The 16626-nt window shown below is 46.3% G+C and overlaps 1 protein-coding gene across 2 annotated transcripts in view; it reads left to right on the top strand.

Annotated features, from left to right (window-relative positions):
* Positions 1–5818: 5818 nt before the first annotated feature.
* Dcaf5 (DDB1 and CUL4 associated factor 5) overlaps positions 5819–16626 on the top strand; it is a 101296-nt gene continuing 90488 nt past the window's right edge. The window contains exon 1 of one of the 2 annotated variants that reach the window (XM_059279658.1): positions 5819–5924. Coding sequence is in view for 1 of the 2 variants with exons in the window: in XM_059279657.1 (XP_059135640.1) it covers positions 5890–6103 (214 nt within the window). In the remaining variant the exon portion in view is untranslated. Of the gene's footprint in view, positions 6104–16626 lie in introns of both variants that reach the window. The other variant, XM_059279657.1, reaches the window with a different exon arrangement.

Raw genomic sequence — 16626 nt, 5'->3', positions numbered from 1 at the left:
TTCATAACAGCAGCAAAATTAGTTATGAAGTAGCAACACAATGAAATAATTTTATGGTTGGGACTGCATTAAAGGGTCGCAGCATCAGGAAAGTTGAGAACCATTGCACTACAGTCATCTACAAGGAGACTGGTTCATCAAGAAGGGATTGGTTTGATCCAGGGCTCTGATAGGTGCTTCTTGTCAGGGTATTAAAATAGTTGTCAGAATCTATAAATAACTTGTGCTTTTACAAAAAGTCGAGCATTAACAGTCTGCTGACTTTGTCAATGATAATAAGGCAGCTGTCAGTGGTACACTACTTTGCAGATACTAAGAAACAATATTTTTAAATTCTGTTCCAATGTAGGCTTGGCATTTTGACAAGTGAGAAAACAACTGCTTTTCAAAAGCTGTTCCAAAGAATATTTTGAAAAATGATATTTAGAAGTATTTTCATTATGGTATGTTTTCTGTTTTATTTATTTTTTTAAAAATGCTATGGTCTCTGTGTGGCCCTGGCTGGTCTGAAACTGACTGTGCAGAGTACAAAACTGGCCCTGAACTTGCCACAGTCTTCCTGTCTCCACTTCTGTAGTGCTAGGATTATAGTTGAAGTCATTTTTCTTTTTCTTTTTTCTTTTTTGGTTTTTTGAGACAGGGTTTCCCTGTGTAGTTTTGGTGCCTGTCCTGGATCTCTGGCCTAGAACTCACAGAGATCCACCTGGCTTTGTCTTCCGCGCTGGGATTAAAGGTGTGGGCCACCCTTTGAAAATTATAAATTTATAATCTCAAGTTCCATTTGCTTTTGGGATACCATCTTACAAGGACTCCAATTTGCAGTAAGGCTTGTTAAGGAAGGGAATGGCTCAGTTGCCTTTAGCCTACTGGCTATGGGTGGGATAGGACCTCTGTTGGTCTTTTCTGTGTTGAACACACAGATTGCAAGCCCAGTGCCACTTTGAGATCTTTGGCAGCAGTTAACTCTGCAGCTCACAAAGGACTGAGCCTGTATGATAATGTGTATTCAGAGACAGGTAATATCTGGGGGGCAGTCACCAACCTAAGACAGAGCACCTGTGTGGCCTGGGCAGGCATCTCTATGATGGGTAAGGTGACCTGCTGACGTCCTACACAACCTAAGTCAGAAGCTCATTTTTTAGTGAAAGGGGGACCTGTAGGGCCCTGGCCCCCATTTTGGGTAACTGTTGCCTTGCTTGCTGACCTTGATCTTGATATCCTCCCTATGCTAATTCCCTGCCGGGTTCCACCCTCCTGAATGCTTAAGGGAAGTTCCTTGTCTGTGTATACTGCATAATGGGCGTTAACAGCTTAGATGCAAGATTGTAAAACATCTGTAGCGAACTTCTGCCCTCCAGGGTTCTCCCATTGTGCTGTAAGCCTGTATTTAAGACATCTTCCCTCCTTCAATAAACAGCATTCGGCATTTAAAAAAAAAGGTGTGTGCCACCACCACCGCCGGCCCTTTTTTTTTTTTTTTTTTTTTTTTTGATAAGTATGTCATCAGGCATGTTGATTCACATCTGTAATCCTGTAATCTGTGACACTTCAAGGTCAGCCTGGGTTTCATACTGAGATCCTGTCTCAAGAACACCCAAAACTTAGCACGCCTTTAAACCCAGCACTCAGGAGGCAGAGGCAGGTGGATCTCTGTGAGTTCGAGGCCAGCCTTGGCTATAGAGTGAGTTTCAGGACAGGCTCCAAAGCTACACAGAGAAACCCTGTCTCAAAAAACCAAAAACAAACAAACAAACAAAAACAAAACAAAAAACAAAAACAAAAAAAGAACACCCAAAACTCAAAACAACATATATATCATTAATTTCTAAAAGCTCACATATATCTGCATAAAAATAACCTTATGTAACCCTGTATAATGGTAATTTTTCCATGATTACATTCAGAGTTGAGGTGTAACTTTACATGCTTGAGGTCCCAGCACCAGAGCAGGGTATGGTGGCTTCTCAGTACCTCTACAAAGATCAGTGTGTCAGTCTTTGAGGTTATGGAAACATTGAGAAGTGAGCCCTAAGGGACGTATGTTAGGCTACTTTCTTTTCCTCCAGTCAGGTTTCTCTGTGTAGCCCAGATATCCTGGAACTCTCTGTAGACCAGGCTGGCCTTGAACTCAGAGATCTTTTTGTCATTGCCTCCCGAGAGCTGTGATTAAAGGCATGCATCATTATGCCCTGGCAACTAAATATGCATTCTCTTTTTTAAAATTATTATTATTATTATTATTATTTTGGTTTTTCGAGACAGAGTTTCTTTGTGTAGCTTTGTGCCTTTCCTGGATCTCACTCTGTAGACCAGGCTGGCCTCGAACTCACAAAGATCTGTATGGATGGTAGAGGTGGGGTGCACATGCACACCAGTGGAGATCAGAGGAAAATTTAATGGAGTCACTTTCTCCTGCCAACTTCATGTGGGTTTGAGGTTTGAACTCAGGCTGTCAATCTTTCAACCACCAGGTAGCAAGTGCTTTTACCTGTTGCAATATCTCACCAGCCAGTATTTTACATTCTTTTTTAAAAGATTTGTTTCTAACTGGGCATGGTGTTGCACACCTTTTTTTTTTTTTTATTTATTTTTTTATTTTTTTGGTTTTTCGAGACAGGGTTTCTCTGTGTAGCTTTGCGCCTTTCCTGGGACTCACTTGGTAGCCCAGGCTGGCCTCGAACTCACAGAGATCCGCCTGGCTCTGCCTCCCGAGTGCTGGGATTAAAGGCGTGCGCCACCACCGCCCGGCCGGTGTTGCACACCTTTAATCCCAGCACTCGGGAGGCAGAGGCAAGCAGATCTCTGAGTTTGAGGCCAGCCTGGTCTACAGAGTGAGTTTCAGGACAGCCAGGGCTACACAGAGAAATCCTATCTCTTTTGTTTTTTTTTCCCCAGAGCTGAGGACCAAACCCAGGGCCTTGTGCTTGCTCGGCCCTCTACCACTGAGCTAAATCCCCAATCCCGGAGAAACCCTATCTCAAAACACAACAAGAAGATTTATTTTTAGGTCATGTGTTTAAGTGCTTTGCCTGCATGTATTGCCTGTGGAGGCCAGAAGAGGGCATCAAGTTTCTTGAAACTGGAGTTACAGCTGGTTGTTAGCAGCCATGCGGGTGCTGAGAATTGCATGTGGATCCTCAGCAGCCAGTGCTCTGAACAGCTGAGCCATCTCTCCAGCCCTCTACACTCTTAATATAGGCAAATAACGTGGTGCTTCACTTCCTGAAGTCAGCTATTATAAGTAGTTAATTTGACAAATAAAAATTACAGGATACCCCAGCTGAGTTTCAATTTCGGATGAACAATGATGAATTACTTAAAAAGTATATCCCGATAGTTCCTGGACACACTAATACTAAAACACAACTCCCCATTCATCTGAAATTCATACTTAACTGAATGAGTGCCTTTTATTCTCCCTGGCAACCCTATTTATAGAAAAGGGGATAATCCAGAGAAGGGGAGGGTCTGGCTCAGTGGTAGAGCACTTGCCTAGCATTCACAACGCCCTAGATTCAGTCTCCAGGTTTGCCAAAAAGAGGTAATAAAATCTGTCCAGAATAGCAGCGGGCTATAAAGACTAGGTGGTCCAATATCTTTGCTCCAGTTGGTCAATGAACAGTTAGGGAACTTTCCAGCAAAGCCTTAGAATTGAGCTAGCTTATGACCAGATCCTGAACTATTTTTAGGCTGAGGTTTTTCCAGGGATTGGGGGGAAAGGGAGTCATATTTAAAATAGCGGATTGGAGTATGTACTTAGGAGGGGGAGAAGAGGGTGTGCCTTACATATTGACAGAGTAAAGGCCACCTCAGACACATCATTACTAGGCCTCTCTCCCCTACCCTAAGCAAATAAGGCAGGAAGTAATGATGGCTTATTAATTCAAAGAAGCCAGAGGGTACTTTTTTAATATGTAGTTGAGAATGTCAGGCAAAGGAACTGAGATGGGAAATAACCTTGCAATGAATAAATAAAACTTTATTGTCAGCCCAGGCTGACCTTGAACTCCTGATTATCCTACCGCTACTTCCCAAGTCCTTGGATTACATCCATGCACCACTGTGTGCATAGGATAAAACCTTTTTTTTTGGTTTTTGAGACAGGGTTTCTCTGTGTAGCCTTGGCTGTCCTGGTACTCACTCTGTAGACCAGACTTGGCCTCGAACTCATAGAGATCCACCTGGCTCTGCCTCCCAAGTGCTGGGACTTGAAAAACAAAACAAAAACAAAAACAAAACAAACAAAAATTACGTATTTTCCTATTTAAAGGAGTATATATTCCATTAGAGTTCTTCTTTTTGGATTTGGTGAGTTTCTATTAAGTTTAGAAGGTTATAATATGGACTTTCGAATTAACTATTTGCAAAAGGGCATAATTTTGCTTGATAGGTGAACCTTTTCCATGTTCATCCCACCTTCATCTTAAGAATTTCTTTAGTTCATTTTTCATCAATGGTTGTATTCAACCACTCTTGTGCTATCTCTGGTCCTGAGGATGTAATTCCTGCTAAATCGAAAGGGAAAACCGACACCTGCCTATTTCGGGAGTTAATTACCACTAATGACAGAGGATAGTTTCTTGGAAAAGCACTACATTGAAAAGGGGACTTTCAACTGTACCTGGTAAAATTCCAGTGCACTTACCCAGTTTCCTCACTGAGGTCAACTTGGGGACTCCTGCACTACTGAAAGGCGGCTACTTCTGGCCTGTATTGTGGCTGCTGGCTAACAGCTGTGCATCCTCAGGGCTCCACACTCAAGACCTTCGGCCTTACCACTATGAAATAAGATACAGCTATGTTCCTATAATGTTTCTTGTGGCTTGCAAATGCATCTGGAACCAATGGACAGAGGACTTTCTCAATTTAATTTTGGCAATTTTCTTTGCACTTTCTTCTGTGGGGGCGTTGTTAGTGCTAAAGGCTTGAACTCAGGGCTTGAAGCATGCTAAAAGGAGGTGCTCTACCATAGAGTGACAGGCTCAGTCCCTTCTTTTAACCCCTTTCTCTTTTCACCTCCGTATACCAAGTGTCCTATCAGATTGAACAATTCGGCCTTTTTTTTTTTTTTTAACCGATGGGTTGGGGGTGGGGCGGGTGAATTAAGAGAACTGAATTGGGGACTAGAAGGGTAGCGATACATTTTTGGAGGGGGGCAGGCGCACTGACAAAAACAGACAACCTCCTAGACGTTCAGTTCCATCCCGGGTTCCCTCATTTGGACAGGGACTGGGCGCCCCAGGAGGCAGCGAGCAGCGCGGGGCGAGCCGCTGCCCCTCCGGCAGGCGGAGGACGGGGGAGCCCGCCGCAGCCCGGCTGCCACTCTGATTGTTACGCGTGTCCAACTTCACAAGAGTGCGGCGCGCCGGGGGGCCCCGGGGCCGCCGTCCAGCGCCAACCGCGGTTCGGCGCGGGCAGCAGCCGCCGCCCGCCCGCCGTCGCCCGGCAGCCGTCCGCGGGGGAGGGGCGGCCGGCGCCCGCGTTCTCCGGCCCGGCGGCCGGCGGAAGGGCCCCGCACCGCGGAAGCGCGACCGCGGCTGGGGGGTGGTGGTGGTGGTGGTGGTGGTGGAGTGGGGGGGGGGGGGGGAGGAAGAGATCAGCTGCTGGAGGAGGCGGAGAAGGCGGAGCCTAGGGGGGAAGGGGAGGGAGGGAGGGAGGGACGCGACCGTGAGGAAGCCGCGAACGCCGCCGCCGCCGCCGCCGCCGCCGCCCGTCTGCACACCTCGCTCCGTCTGCCATGGCTGGTTAAAGGAGGCTCGGGCTCGCCGCGCGCGCGGGGAGGGCCGGGAGGGGAGCGGCGGCCGGGCGTGCGGCCGAGGGAGGGGCGGCGGCGGCGCGAGCAGCAGCGGCAGCGGCGGCGGCGGCGGCGGCGGCGGCGGCGGTTCCAGCATGAAGAGGAGAGCTGGCCTGGGGGGCAGCATGAGGTCAGTGGTGGGCTTCTTGTCCCAGCGGGGCTTGCATGGGGACCCCCTGCTCACTCAGGACTTTCAGAGGAGACGCCTGCGGGGCTGCAGAAACCTCTACAAGAAGGACCTGCTCGGCCACTTCGGCTGTGTCAATGCCATTGAATTCTCCAACAATGGAGGCCAGTGGCTGGTCTCAGGTAAATCAACCCCCCTTCCTTCTCCTCCCCGCGCCTCCCGGTCCCCCTTCCAGCTGCCCCCCCCCTTTGCCCCTTCCCTGCCACCCTCCTGCTGCCCCCCCCCCGAGTCCCCACCCCCGCCCTGCTCAACCCCTCTCCAGCGGTGGGAAGATTTGGTGTGAAATTAATACCATGGCAGGGGGAGGGAGGGAGGGAGGGAGGGAGGGGGAGAGAAGGAAGGAGGGGGAAGGAGAGGATGTCTTGTATATATATATATATATATATATATATATAAAAAACCACCTAAAATGGTTGACAGGTCCTTAACGCGCTTTATCCCAAGTGCAAAGTGGTCCCTCCAGATGCCTGCCCCACGAGTGTGGGTCGGGGAGGGGGGCGAGGTTACGGCTTGACTTAAGTTGGATGGCAAACTCTTCCTCTGCGTAGTTTAAAAGGTGCGGGGGGCACCGGGGGGGGGGGGAGATGGCCGTGGGGAGAGGCCGAGGCGCGCCGGAGGCCAAGGGAAGCTCGAGCCCCGGTCCTCGGTGTCTCGGGAATAAAAAAAAAAAAAAAAAAAAAGGGCGGGGGGCGTCGGAGCCTGAGGCCGGCGGTGACAGGGAGGGACACGGAGGGGCCAGCGGGGTCGGGGCGGGTGGTGACGGGCAGCTGAGAGGCGTCCCCTCCCCCGGGCTCTCTTAGGGCCCAGTCCCCTCTCCCTTCTGGCAGTGGTGTAGCCTCTTCCGCGTCTTGTTTTTATTATGGTTCCGAGAGTGGCGAGGGCTCTGGAGACGGAGGGACACCCCAGCCTGAACTTGGAGCTGCTGCTGCTCCAGGGGCCGGGGTTCGGGACGACCCCCCGAGGGGCTGGCTGGCGGGAGGCGGGCCCCAGCACCCCCCCATTCAACCCGAGGCTCCTGGACGCAGGGCTGCTCGCCCCGTCCCCCCCCCCCCCCGTTCCCTCTCCTCCCCCCCCCCCGTTCCCTCTCCCCCCCCCCCCCCGGTTTATCTAGGCCTACTTGCCTCCAGGGTCCCCCCCCCCCTCCTCCCGCTGGGGTGGGGAAAGTGGTGCAATCGAGGCCGGGGCTCCGGCCGGGCGATGTAGGCCTTGCTCTCCCGGGGCTCCTAGCGACAGGCAGCTGAATCGATAGCCTATTGCTCCCGGGGAGGCCCGGGCTGAGCGGCGGCGGCGGCGGCGGCGGCGGCGCCTGCGTACGCCGTGGTCGGGGTCGCCGGCCGTGGTCGGGGCCGCCGGCCGCCGCCGCCCGCTCCTCCCTGGGGTCGCGGCCCCGAGCGAGCGAGGGCGGGTGGGGCTGGGCTGTCGCCGGGGAAGGGGCGGCTCCCAGAAACCCGACTGCTGCTGCTGCTGCGAAGGGCCTAGACCAGCTCGGGCGTTCCCGCTCTCCGCCTTCCTCCGCTCTTTTTCCTGCGCTGGGAGGGTAGAAGGGGGGAGCCCGGCACTAGACGTGGCGCTTAACTTCACCCAGGTGGCTGCTCCCCGAAGGGCTTTCTAATTCGCGTCAGTGGGCCAGCTCTCCAGAAACTTGAGCGTTTAAGGCAAAGCATCTGTCTTTGCAAGTAACCGGCGGAAGTGACACCATGAGTCTGGTCCAGTGTGTGGGTAGCAGAGATGAGAGGTCTGTGATTATTTCACGATAAACCAGGGATTTCTCCAGAGCTGACCGCATCTTTTCACACTAGATCATATTCTCCTTGCATAGAGTTTGGACCCTAGATGACACCCCACTCCACCCCACTCCAAGAAACCTGATACACCACTTCAAAGCAGACCCATCATTAAAAAAACCTTCCTTCCACACACCGCGGCGTAGAATTTTATCTAATAAGTTTCAAGTACAAAAATGGAGAAAGACCCCTTCTTTAAAGGCTGTTTCTGTGTTAGTAATACAACTCTCTCCTGAGACTAATGCTTTACAGCAGAGAGGCTCCCAGACAGTTTGCCTATGGAATGAGGGACTCGGAGGATACTCTTAGAATGAGCTAATTAATCATAACCGATCACACATAGCCCCAGCTTAACTCACTTTAGATATAGAAATATAATATACATACCATAAAGTTATCCCAGTCAAAGTTAATGCATTTTACACCTTTTTGTTTTGTTTTTCGAGACAGGGTTTCTCTGTGTAACAGCCCTGGCTGCTCTGGAACTCATCAGTAAACCAGGTTGGCCTTAAACTCAGTGATCTGCTTGCCTCTGCCTCCTGAGTGCTGGGATTAAAGAGTAGCTCCATCACTGTCCTGTGCATTTTACACTTAATCCTAGTCAAATGGCAGAGAAGTAATAGTTACTACATTTTTAAAAGCACCAGAAGGGCCACGGAGCTGTATGTACTCCCAGCATTATTTTGTGAGCCTTACCTTGAGGATCTTTTGTTGTGTTGGAGTCAGGGTCTTGCTAGGTCGCCCATGCCTTTCTCTGTATCCTCTATATCGTAGAGATAACCCCATTATCTCTAGTCTTGGCCGCTTCATTTCTTGTTAATTTTTGCTTGTGAGTGAGTCTGTATAGTTCAGGAGGGTCTGAACTCCGTATGCCACTGAGGATGGCATTGAACTCCTAACCCTGCTACCTTTACCTCCTAAGTGCTGAGTTTATATTGCTTTATTCCTTTTTCTGTTTTTAGGAGCCAGGGCCTCACACCTCTCCCAGGCTATTGTGGAACTCTCATTGAAGTTCTTGCGGGCCCCAGGGACCTCAGCCTCCAGAGTGCTAGGGTTGTAGGTGTGAGCTGTGGTGCCAGGCTCTTACCTTCAGTTTATACTGCAGAGAAGGACTGGTTGCATAGGGGCAGGCCCTGGTTTTAGGTATTTGTTTCCTTTTCTAGTCCTGAGTTCATCCTTCTCCATCAGTCAGTACTTCCTGGGTTCCAGCCGGCCTGCCCTCTCCCAGCACTCCTTCTATCCCTGTTCTTCCTGGTGTGTGTGTGTGTGTTAATCTACTCCTGCCCTTGCTCGTAGTCCTTCCAGCATTCAGTTCTATTGACCCTTCCGGTTTGACTCAGGTATTTATTCCCAGAACACAAGTTTTTGTTAAAAGCGGTTCACCTTCTGTTATTTGTACACAGCTTGCGTTTTAACACAGAGTTCTTCCTGCTTGCTTTTGACAAGGACGCCCCTTGGGGATTCATAATACACCGTCACTTGTTAAAGCTAATTAAAAAATATGTTTTCCCTTGAGAAGTCCTTCAGTGATCTTCTCAAGTTTAAAACTATTTGAAGTGTTATATTTACATGCTTTTTTTTTTTTTCCATTGGTTTTTTGAGACAGGGTCACATAGCCCCGGCTAGCATGGAACTTGGTATGTAGCTGAGGATGACTAGTGAACTCCTTGATCCCCCGCTTCCCCTCACAGGTGATGAGATTCCAGGTGTGAGAACCCCTCCCCTTTGTAAATCCCCCCCACCATCCCTGTCCCTTATTAACAATTATCAACTGAGGGGGTGATCACATACTAGTGTGAGGCTGGTGCATCTATTCCCAGTAAGTCACAATAACATTCACAATAGTATAGTGGGATGTCAGACTCTAGGGTGGTAATTAGAGTTCTTCTCTGCATTTTGTGGTTTTTGTGTCTTGTTTGGTGATACCTCTATCAGACTTTCTCTAGTTAATTGTTTTCATTTGCTAATAGTTTGGGCCGACCCATTTTTCGTAACTAATACACAGGATTTGATAGAATTAAGACCTAGGACAAATATATTTGTGTGATTCCTGTGGCCATATAAAATGTTATTGTTTAAGAATACATCCTGTTCTAACAGCTGTCTTCCAGGGCACAATGAGGCTTGCATATAGTAAATGTAATGGAGAGGAACTCGGGACCAAAAAAAGGTGTTCTGCTATAACAGCAAGGGAGAGAATGGGTGATGCTTTGAATCATTTGACACTTTGTTTTTTATTTTTAAAATATTTATTTGTCTTATGTATATAGTCGGTTTGTCTGCATATGTCTATGTCTGGTGCCCTCGGAGCTCCTCGGATGGGTGTTACTAATGGTTGTGAGCCACCATGTGGTACTAGGAATTGAACCTCAGTCCCCTGGAAGAGCAGCCAGTACTTTTCATCGTTGAGGCATCTCTCCAGTCTTAGACACTTTTAAGTTGGGAAAACTGGCAGTGGTGACACACACTCGAAATGCCATCCACTTGGGAGGTTAAAGCGGAAAACTAGAAGTGGCCAGTGTGGGTGTAATTTAGCAAGAGCCTGTATTTAAAAAATGCATAGTTGTATGTCCATCTACAGAGTGATTGTTCAAGGCTCTCTCTGTGTGCAGTTCTCCCACTCTGGGACACACACACATACTCCTTGAACTTCTGATCCTCCTCTCTCCACCTCCCCAGTGCTAGGATGGTAGGTGTGTGCTGCGACCAGGACTGGTTTCAAGGAAAATTAGACTATCTCCATCAAAAAAGTTACTTTTTATCATTGACAAAAAAAAAAAAAAAAAAACCCCACATGGAAACAAAACTGGTATCACTATGATACCTACCGTGGAGGCATTGTGGTATGTGGCATGACAGGTAATTAAAATCATTGCTAGGCTACTTAAACCTGTGACCCTAGTTAGGTTACTAAGCTTCTCTGTGTTGTTTCCCTGGTCTGTAGAATGGGACAACCAGTGCCTCCCTGAAGGGCTGTTGTGAGACTTGCAGGAAGCAACGTGTATGTTGGGTGCAAACATCTCATAATAAAAACTTGATCTTCTTCACTTTCTGGTGCTTGCATGGTGTCGCTCATGGCCGCCAATTTGCTCTGACACTGTTGGTAGTAGACCTGTGCAAGTTGGGCAGACAGTATGGTTTTGCGACTATTTTGTTGCCATGCTGAGGACTGAACTCAAGTTCTGGGTATTCGATGCAAGTGCTCTACCACTGAGCTATATTCTTACTTAGCCTTTAGTGGATTTTGTTTTGTTTTGTTTTTTTGAGACAGGGTCTCACCATGTAGCCTTGACTGGCCTTGAACTCATTGTTTGGACCAGGCTGCCCTTTAACTCAGGATCCACCTGCCTCTGCCTCCCGAGTTATTGGGATTAAAGGTGTGCATCACCATGCCTGGCAGCCCTTAAGTATTGTTGAGATCTCTCTCTCTCAGGCTGGCCTTCAACTCTGGATCCTTCAGCGTTCGCTCCAAAGTGCTGGGATTCCAAGTGTTGCTGGTTTTTCTGACTTTGTGAAATGAAGAGGCAATGTGATATGGAAAACACCTGGGAAAGGCCGACATGTGATTTGAAGGTAGAAGTCCTAGCAGTCACAGAGTGTGTGGATTTAGGTAAATGACTTCATTCTTCATAAAATAAGGGTAGTAGATTGTCCGAACTGCAAGACAGATGATAACGAATGGTCAGTGACATTGCGGTGCATGAACGGGCTGAGGTTACGGATGTAGTTCCATTAACAGATGGCTCACCTAGCAGGCACGAAGCCCTGGGCTCAGTGACCAGCACCACATAAACCTGGCACTGGATAAAGCTGTTTATCACAGGATAAACCACCAGTCAGGGTGGTTCATACCTGTGATCCTCATACTTGACAAGTAGAACCAGGAGGACCAGAAATTCAAGGCCATCCTTGGCTACACAGTGAGATGGAGGCCAGCCTAGGTTCATGTGTCCAAAGTCTAAAGCAAACCTATAAAAGGGCACACAATAAGAAAAAGGAAAAAACTGAAGAGGTAGTGAAGAATGTACAGACTGGAACTGGGAATGTAGTTCAGTGGTAAACTACTTGCCTAGTGGGCCTGAAACCCTAAATTCAAGCCCCACAACTACAGGTACATAAACTACACCAAAGTTCCCCTACATAGCTAAAAGGTTAAATCCAGGATATCCCCTATATATATGTAGTACTCTAACCTTATTAATATCATTAGGATTGCTTGCAAACACTCATCCCTTGAATAATAATACAATATATATAATATGTATTATATATGTGTGTCATATATATATGAAACTAATTATAAGGCTTAAACTAGACTTCTAAAAGTAAGGTTTACACAGCTGGAGAGGTGGCTCAGGGGTTAAAAGCACTGACTGCTCTTGGAGAAGACTCAGGTTCAGTTCCTAGCACTCTATTCACAGTCACCCATAACTGTTTGGATGATTATGAGTAGCCTCCAAGTTGAACATCTTTTTTGAGATTTATTCGGAAGACCAATCAGAAAATAGCTCTGTGTGTATCTGACATGGATTATAAAATTGCCTTTATATATATTAATATATATTAACGCGTATGGGTGGTTTGCTGCAGGTATGTCTGCACCACTTGTGCCTGGTGCCCAGAGGCCAGAAGAGAGAGTTACCTCTTCTAGCCACTGAACTCAGGTCCTCTGGAAGATGAGCTAGTGTTCTTAAATGTTGAGCCATATCTCTGGCCCCTCTTACATCTTATTAATGTAAAGGTTTATGTAAACAGAATCGTAGCAGTTTAAGAAAGGGATTTCTGCTCTTTGGGAGTGATAGTTTGCTGTAATATTATTTCCCCTTCATTGAGGTATTGGACTCTGTAGAGCTAGAGGATTAGTAGCCCATATGTGCTAAGTTTTATATACAGTAAGATTATTTATTACCTCATTCTAGTGCTTATGACTAAAATGTTAAGAAAAGTACTTCCAGCTGGGTGATGATGGCACACACCTTTAATTCCAGTACTCGGGAGCAGGTGGATCTCTGAGTTTGAGGCCAACCCGGTCTACAAAAGTGAGTTCTAGGACAGCCAGGACTGTTACACAGAGAAACCTTGTCTTTAAAAAATGAAAGAAAGAAAAGTACTTCCAGAAGCTTTTCAAGTGGCAGCTATGTTGTTCCAAAGTGAAGGTTGTGACTAAGGAGAGAGGTTTAGTTTTTAGTTATAATGTTTTATAAAGGGGGATAGCAATTTCGTTAATTCCATGTACATGGACCACCAACATAAATGGTAGGAATCCATAGTTATGAAGAGACTGAGATTGTTCACTCTTGCTAACTTAGTTACTGCCTTTGACAAATCCTTTGTCCTCTGTGTCAGAAGGTCAGCAGTATCTCATGGGTTGTGATGAAGACCGAATGAGCTGACGCACGGCCTTAGTCCTGGCTCTTGTCTGGAGGCCCTACTGCTGTGACAGTTGCTGTTTCATCTGAACCTCACAAATGAACAAAAACAAAGACATGCTCAAGTAGTGTCAAGCTCTCTGAGTGGGTTTCTTTGCCAGTGTAGGCTATCTGCAGTTTCATTGTCCTAAACATAGTTGTTTTTATTAAGCTGGTGCCCCATAAGGGGAGATTTTGCAGGGTAGAGCTAGGCATTCTCTCCTGCTGAGTCTCCAGTATTAAGCTGAGCTATACTTCTTACTTTGGCAGGTCTTTGTTTCCTTTCTAGATATTACTCAAGAGGAATTTGTTTTTCATTCTTAAGACTGGTTTCATGCAGCCTGGGTAGGCTTTGAACTTACTACGTAACTGAGAATGACCTTGAACTTATGATCCTCTTACCTAAGTGCTGTGATTACAGGCATAGGCCACTACACATGGCTCAGGAGGAGGTTTTTTGTTTTTGTTTTTGTAAATTTAGATACCCGTCAAAATCTTGTTGCACAGCTTCCTTTATTCTGAATTCCCATTCTTCAAGTCTTTATCGAAATTCTGGTTGTATCACTTGACTTTACTACTGAAGGTGGAGTTTTTCTTTGGGATCACTGGCTCCCCAAATAACCACACAGAGACTTCTTATTAACTATAAATGCTTGGCCAACAGCTTAGGCTTGTTACTAACTAGCTTTTGTAACTTAATCCATGTTTCTTATCTACACTCTACCATGTGGTTGCCTTTTTTCAGTATGGCATGTTCATCTCCTGCTTCCTCTGCATCTGGCTGGCGACCTTTTCCCTAGTGTTCTCTCAGTCTTAACCTCTTTTTGCCTAGCTATTGGCCAGTTGGCTTTTTATTAAACCAATGAGAGCAAAACATCTTCACAGTGTACAAAAGGATTATCCCACAGCACACCACTTAATTGGTACCCCTGAGGATTGTCTTTCTTAGTGACAGATAAGTTGACTGAGTTTGATGACTTAGTAAAAATACTTTAAAGGTTACTTTGCACAAAAATACTTTAAAAAGGTTACTTTGTACATGCGTGCACGTGTGTGTGTGTGTGTGTGTGTGTGTGTGTGTGTGTGTGTGTACGCGTGTGCATGCATGTGCAGGTATTTGACTGATATTTGAGTGTGGGTCCCAGAACGTGTGTCAGGGTCAGAGGACAATTGTGGAGTTGGTTGTCTTCTTTCACCTCTATATGGTTTCCAGGGATTGACCTCAGGTCTTCAGGCTTGTGCATCAAGTACATTACCCACTGAGCCGTCTCCATAGCTCACTTTATTACTTATTGTTGTAACAGCCTCTGGCAAAAACAACTGAAATTGGATGTTTGGCAGCTTTGGTTTAGTCCCAAAGTACTGGTGGGTGGGTAGTAACTGGTGGGGTCTGTATTGATTCAGTCTTAGAATTGTTCGAAAAGATAAAGAGCTTATGGTGTTAATTTTTCCTTTGCAAAGAGTTTTGTAAAAGTGTAGGCAAGTACAGAAATGAAATCATAACTGCTCAGAAGGTGTGCGTGGAGCGTCGGGTATAATCAGAAGAACTTACAGTTTTCTACATCCGAAGAGTTGAGACTGGAAAGAACACTGGCTTGTGGTCTGGGAATATTTACATTTGCAGCAGCTACTGTCTTAATTACTCCTCCATGGATCCTTACTGTTTAAGCACTGAAAAAAACTGTTTTCAGTGTCTAGCTCTGTTCTAATTGCTTTTGTTCTTTTGAATATCAACAATTCTATACTTGGGTCGTATAATTCAATACGACATTCACAATAGTTATGAGACTATGACAGTTATAAGATAATCCTCCCATCCATTTGTTATTTTTATTTTGTTTGTTTTGAGACAGAGTATCACTTTGTAGCCTAGGCTGGTCTTGAACTCACAAATATCCAGCTGCCTCTTGAGTTCTGGGACTAAACCTATATGCCTTTTATTTTATTTTACTTTATTTTGTGTGTATGTGTGAATGTGGACACTTAGGAGACATGATGTGCATGTGGAGAGCAGAGAACAATGCTTAGAGGTCACTTCTTTCCTGCCACCTTGGAGGATCTGGGGATTGAGCTCAGGTCATCAGGTCTCTGTGCAAGTGTTCCTACTCGCTGTACCATTTCTCTATGCTTGCTTAGTTTTTGTTGTTTGTTTTGTGTGTGGTAGGGGAGTGGGGGGATTGAAGCCACTGTCTCATGCATGCTAGGCAAGCATTCATTCACTGAGCCCTACCCCCAGCTTCCATTTATTATTTTTGCAAACATTTGCTAGCAAAAAAAGTAATTCTGGGGGCTAACTGGCAAGGTGGCTCAGTGGTTAATAGCACTTGCTGCTCTTCCAGAAGACTGGAGTTCAGTTCCTAGCACCCACATCAGGCAGCTTCCAACTGCCCATAACTTCAGCTCAAGGGGATCTGACCGTCCCCTCTGCCGGCATCTGCACACATGTGGCATACAGATGCACAAACACACTTAAATAAGAACATAAATAAGAACATAAATAAATACATAAAGGAAAAGTAATTCTTTCTACTTTGGATGACTATTGTTAATATCTGGAACATATTTTTAGCCTTTTTTGGTATGTGTATGTACTTTTTTTTTTTTTTTTTTTTTTTTTTTTAGCTAGAGTCTCATGTATCCCAGGCTGGCTTCAGACTCTATTTGTAGCTGAGGTTGTCCTTAAACTCCTGATCCTCCTGCCTCCATCTCTTGAGTGCTAGGAGTGAACTGTGTAGTGATTTGACTAAGAATGGTCCCCATAGGCTCATCATATATTTGAATATTTGGTTCCCAGTTGGCGGACCTGTTTGGGAACAAAGAGGCATTGCCTTGTTGGAGGAGGTGTGTCGCTGAGGGTAGGCTTTGAGGTTTCAGTGGTTCTGAGTCTTCTCTCTCTGCCTTGTGGTTATGCGAGTTCTCTGCTGTTTCTTTGCCCTGTCATCATGGGCTTGAACCTCTGAAACTGTAAGCCCGACTAAATGCTTTGTTTCATAAATTGCCCTGGTTATAGTGTTTTATCAAAGCTGTAAAAGGCAACTTAAGACATGCTTACAGGTGGGCATCACTGTGCCTGGTAAGCCCTTCATTTGGGGGCAGGGTCTCGTTATGTAGCTCAGGCTGACCTCTGTTCTTTCGTGTCAGCCTCCTTGGTGCACATATATTTGTGTGCCACCATGCCAGCTCTGTTTTCAAGTTATTTATTTATTTAATTTTAGATGAGGTCTCATGAAGCTTAGTCTGGCCTTGAGCTCACTATGTAGCTAAAGCAGGGTCTTGAACTTGTGATCTTCTGTCTCTGTTTCTGAGTACTGGGATTACAGGTATATATATCACCCTGCCCAGATTTATGTATATGTTTTTAAAATAAAGTTGGAATGAGTTCATCTCTATTGTTTTGCAACATTTTTTAATTAAAGTGAATATTTTCTTAATATGTTATTGACTATTCTGAAG

Source organism: Peromyscus eremicus, chromosome 14 (genome assembly GCF_949786415.1).
Source record: "Peromyscus eremicus chromosome 14, PerEre_H2_v1, whole genome shotgun sequence".
Taxonomy (NCBI): domain Eukaryota; kingdom Metazoa; phylum Chordata; class Mammalia; order Rodentia; family Cricetidae; genus Peromyscus; species Peromyscus eremicus.
Note: the sequence above shows the minus strand (reverse complement) of the source record. Positions and strands in the feature narration are given on the sequence as shown.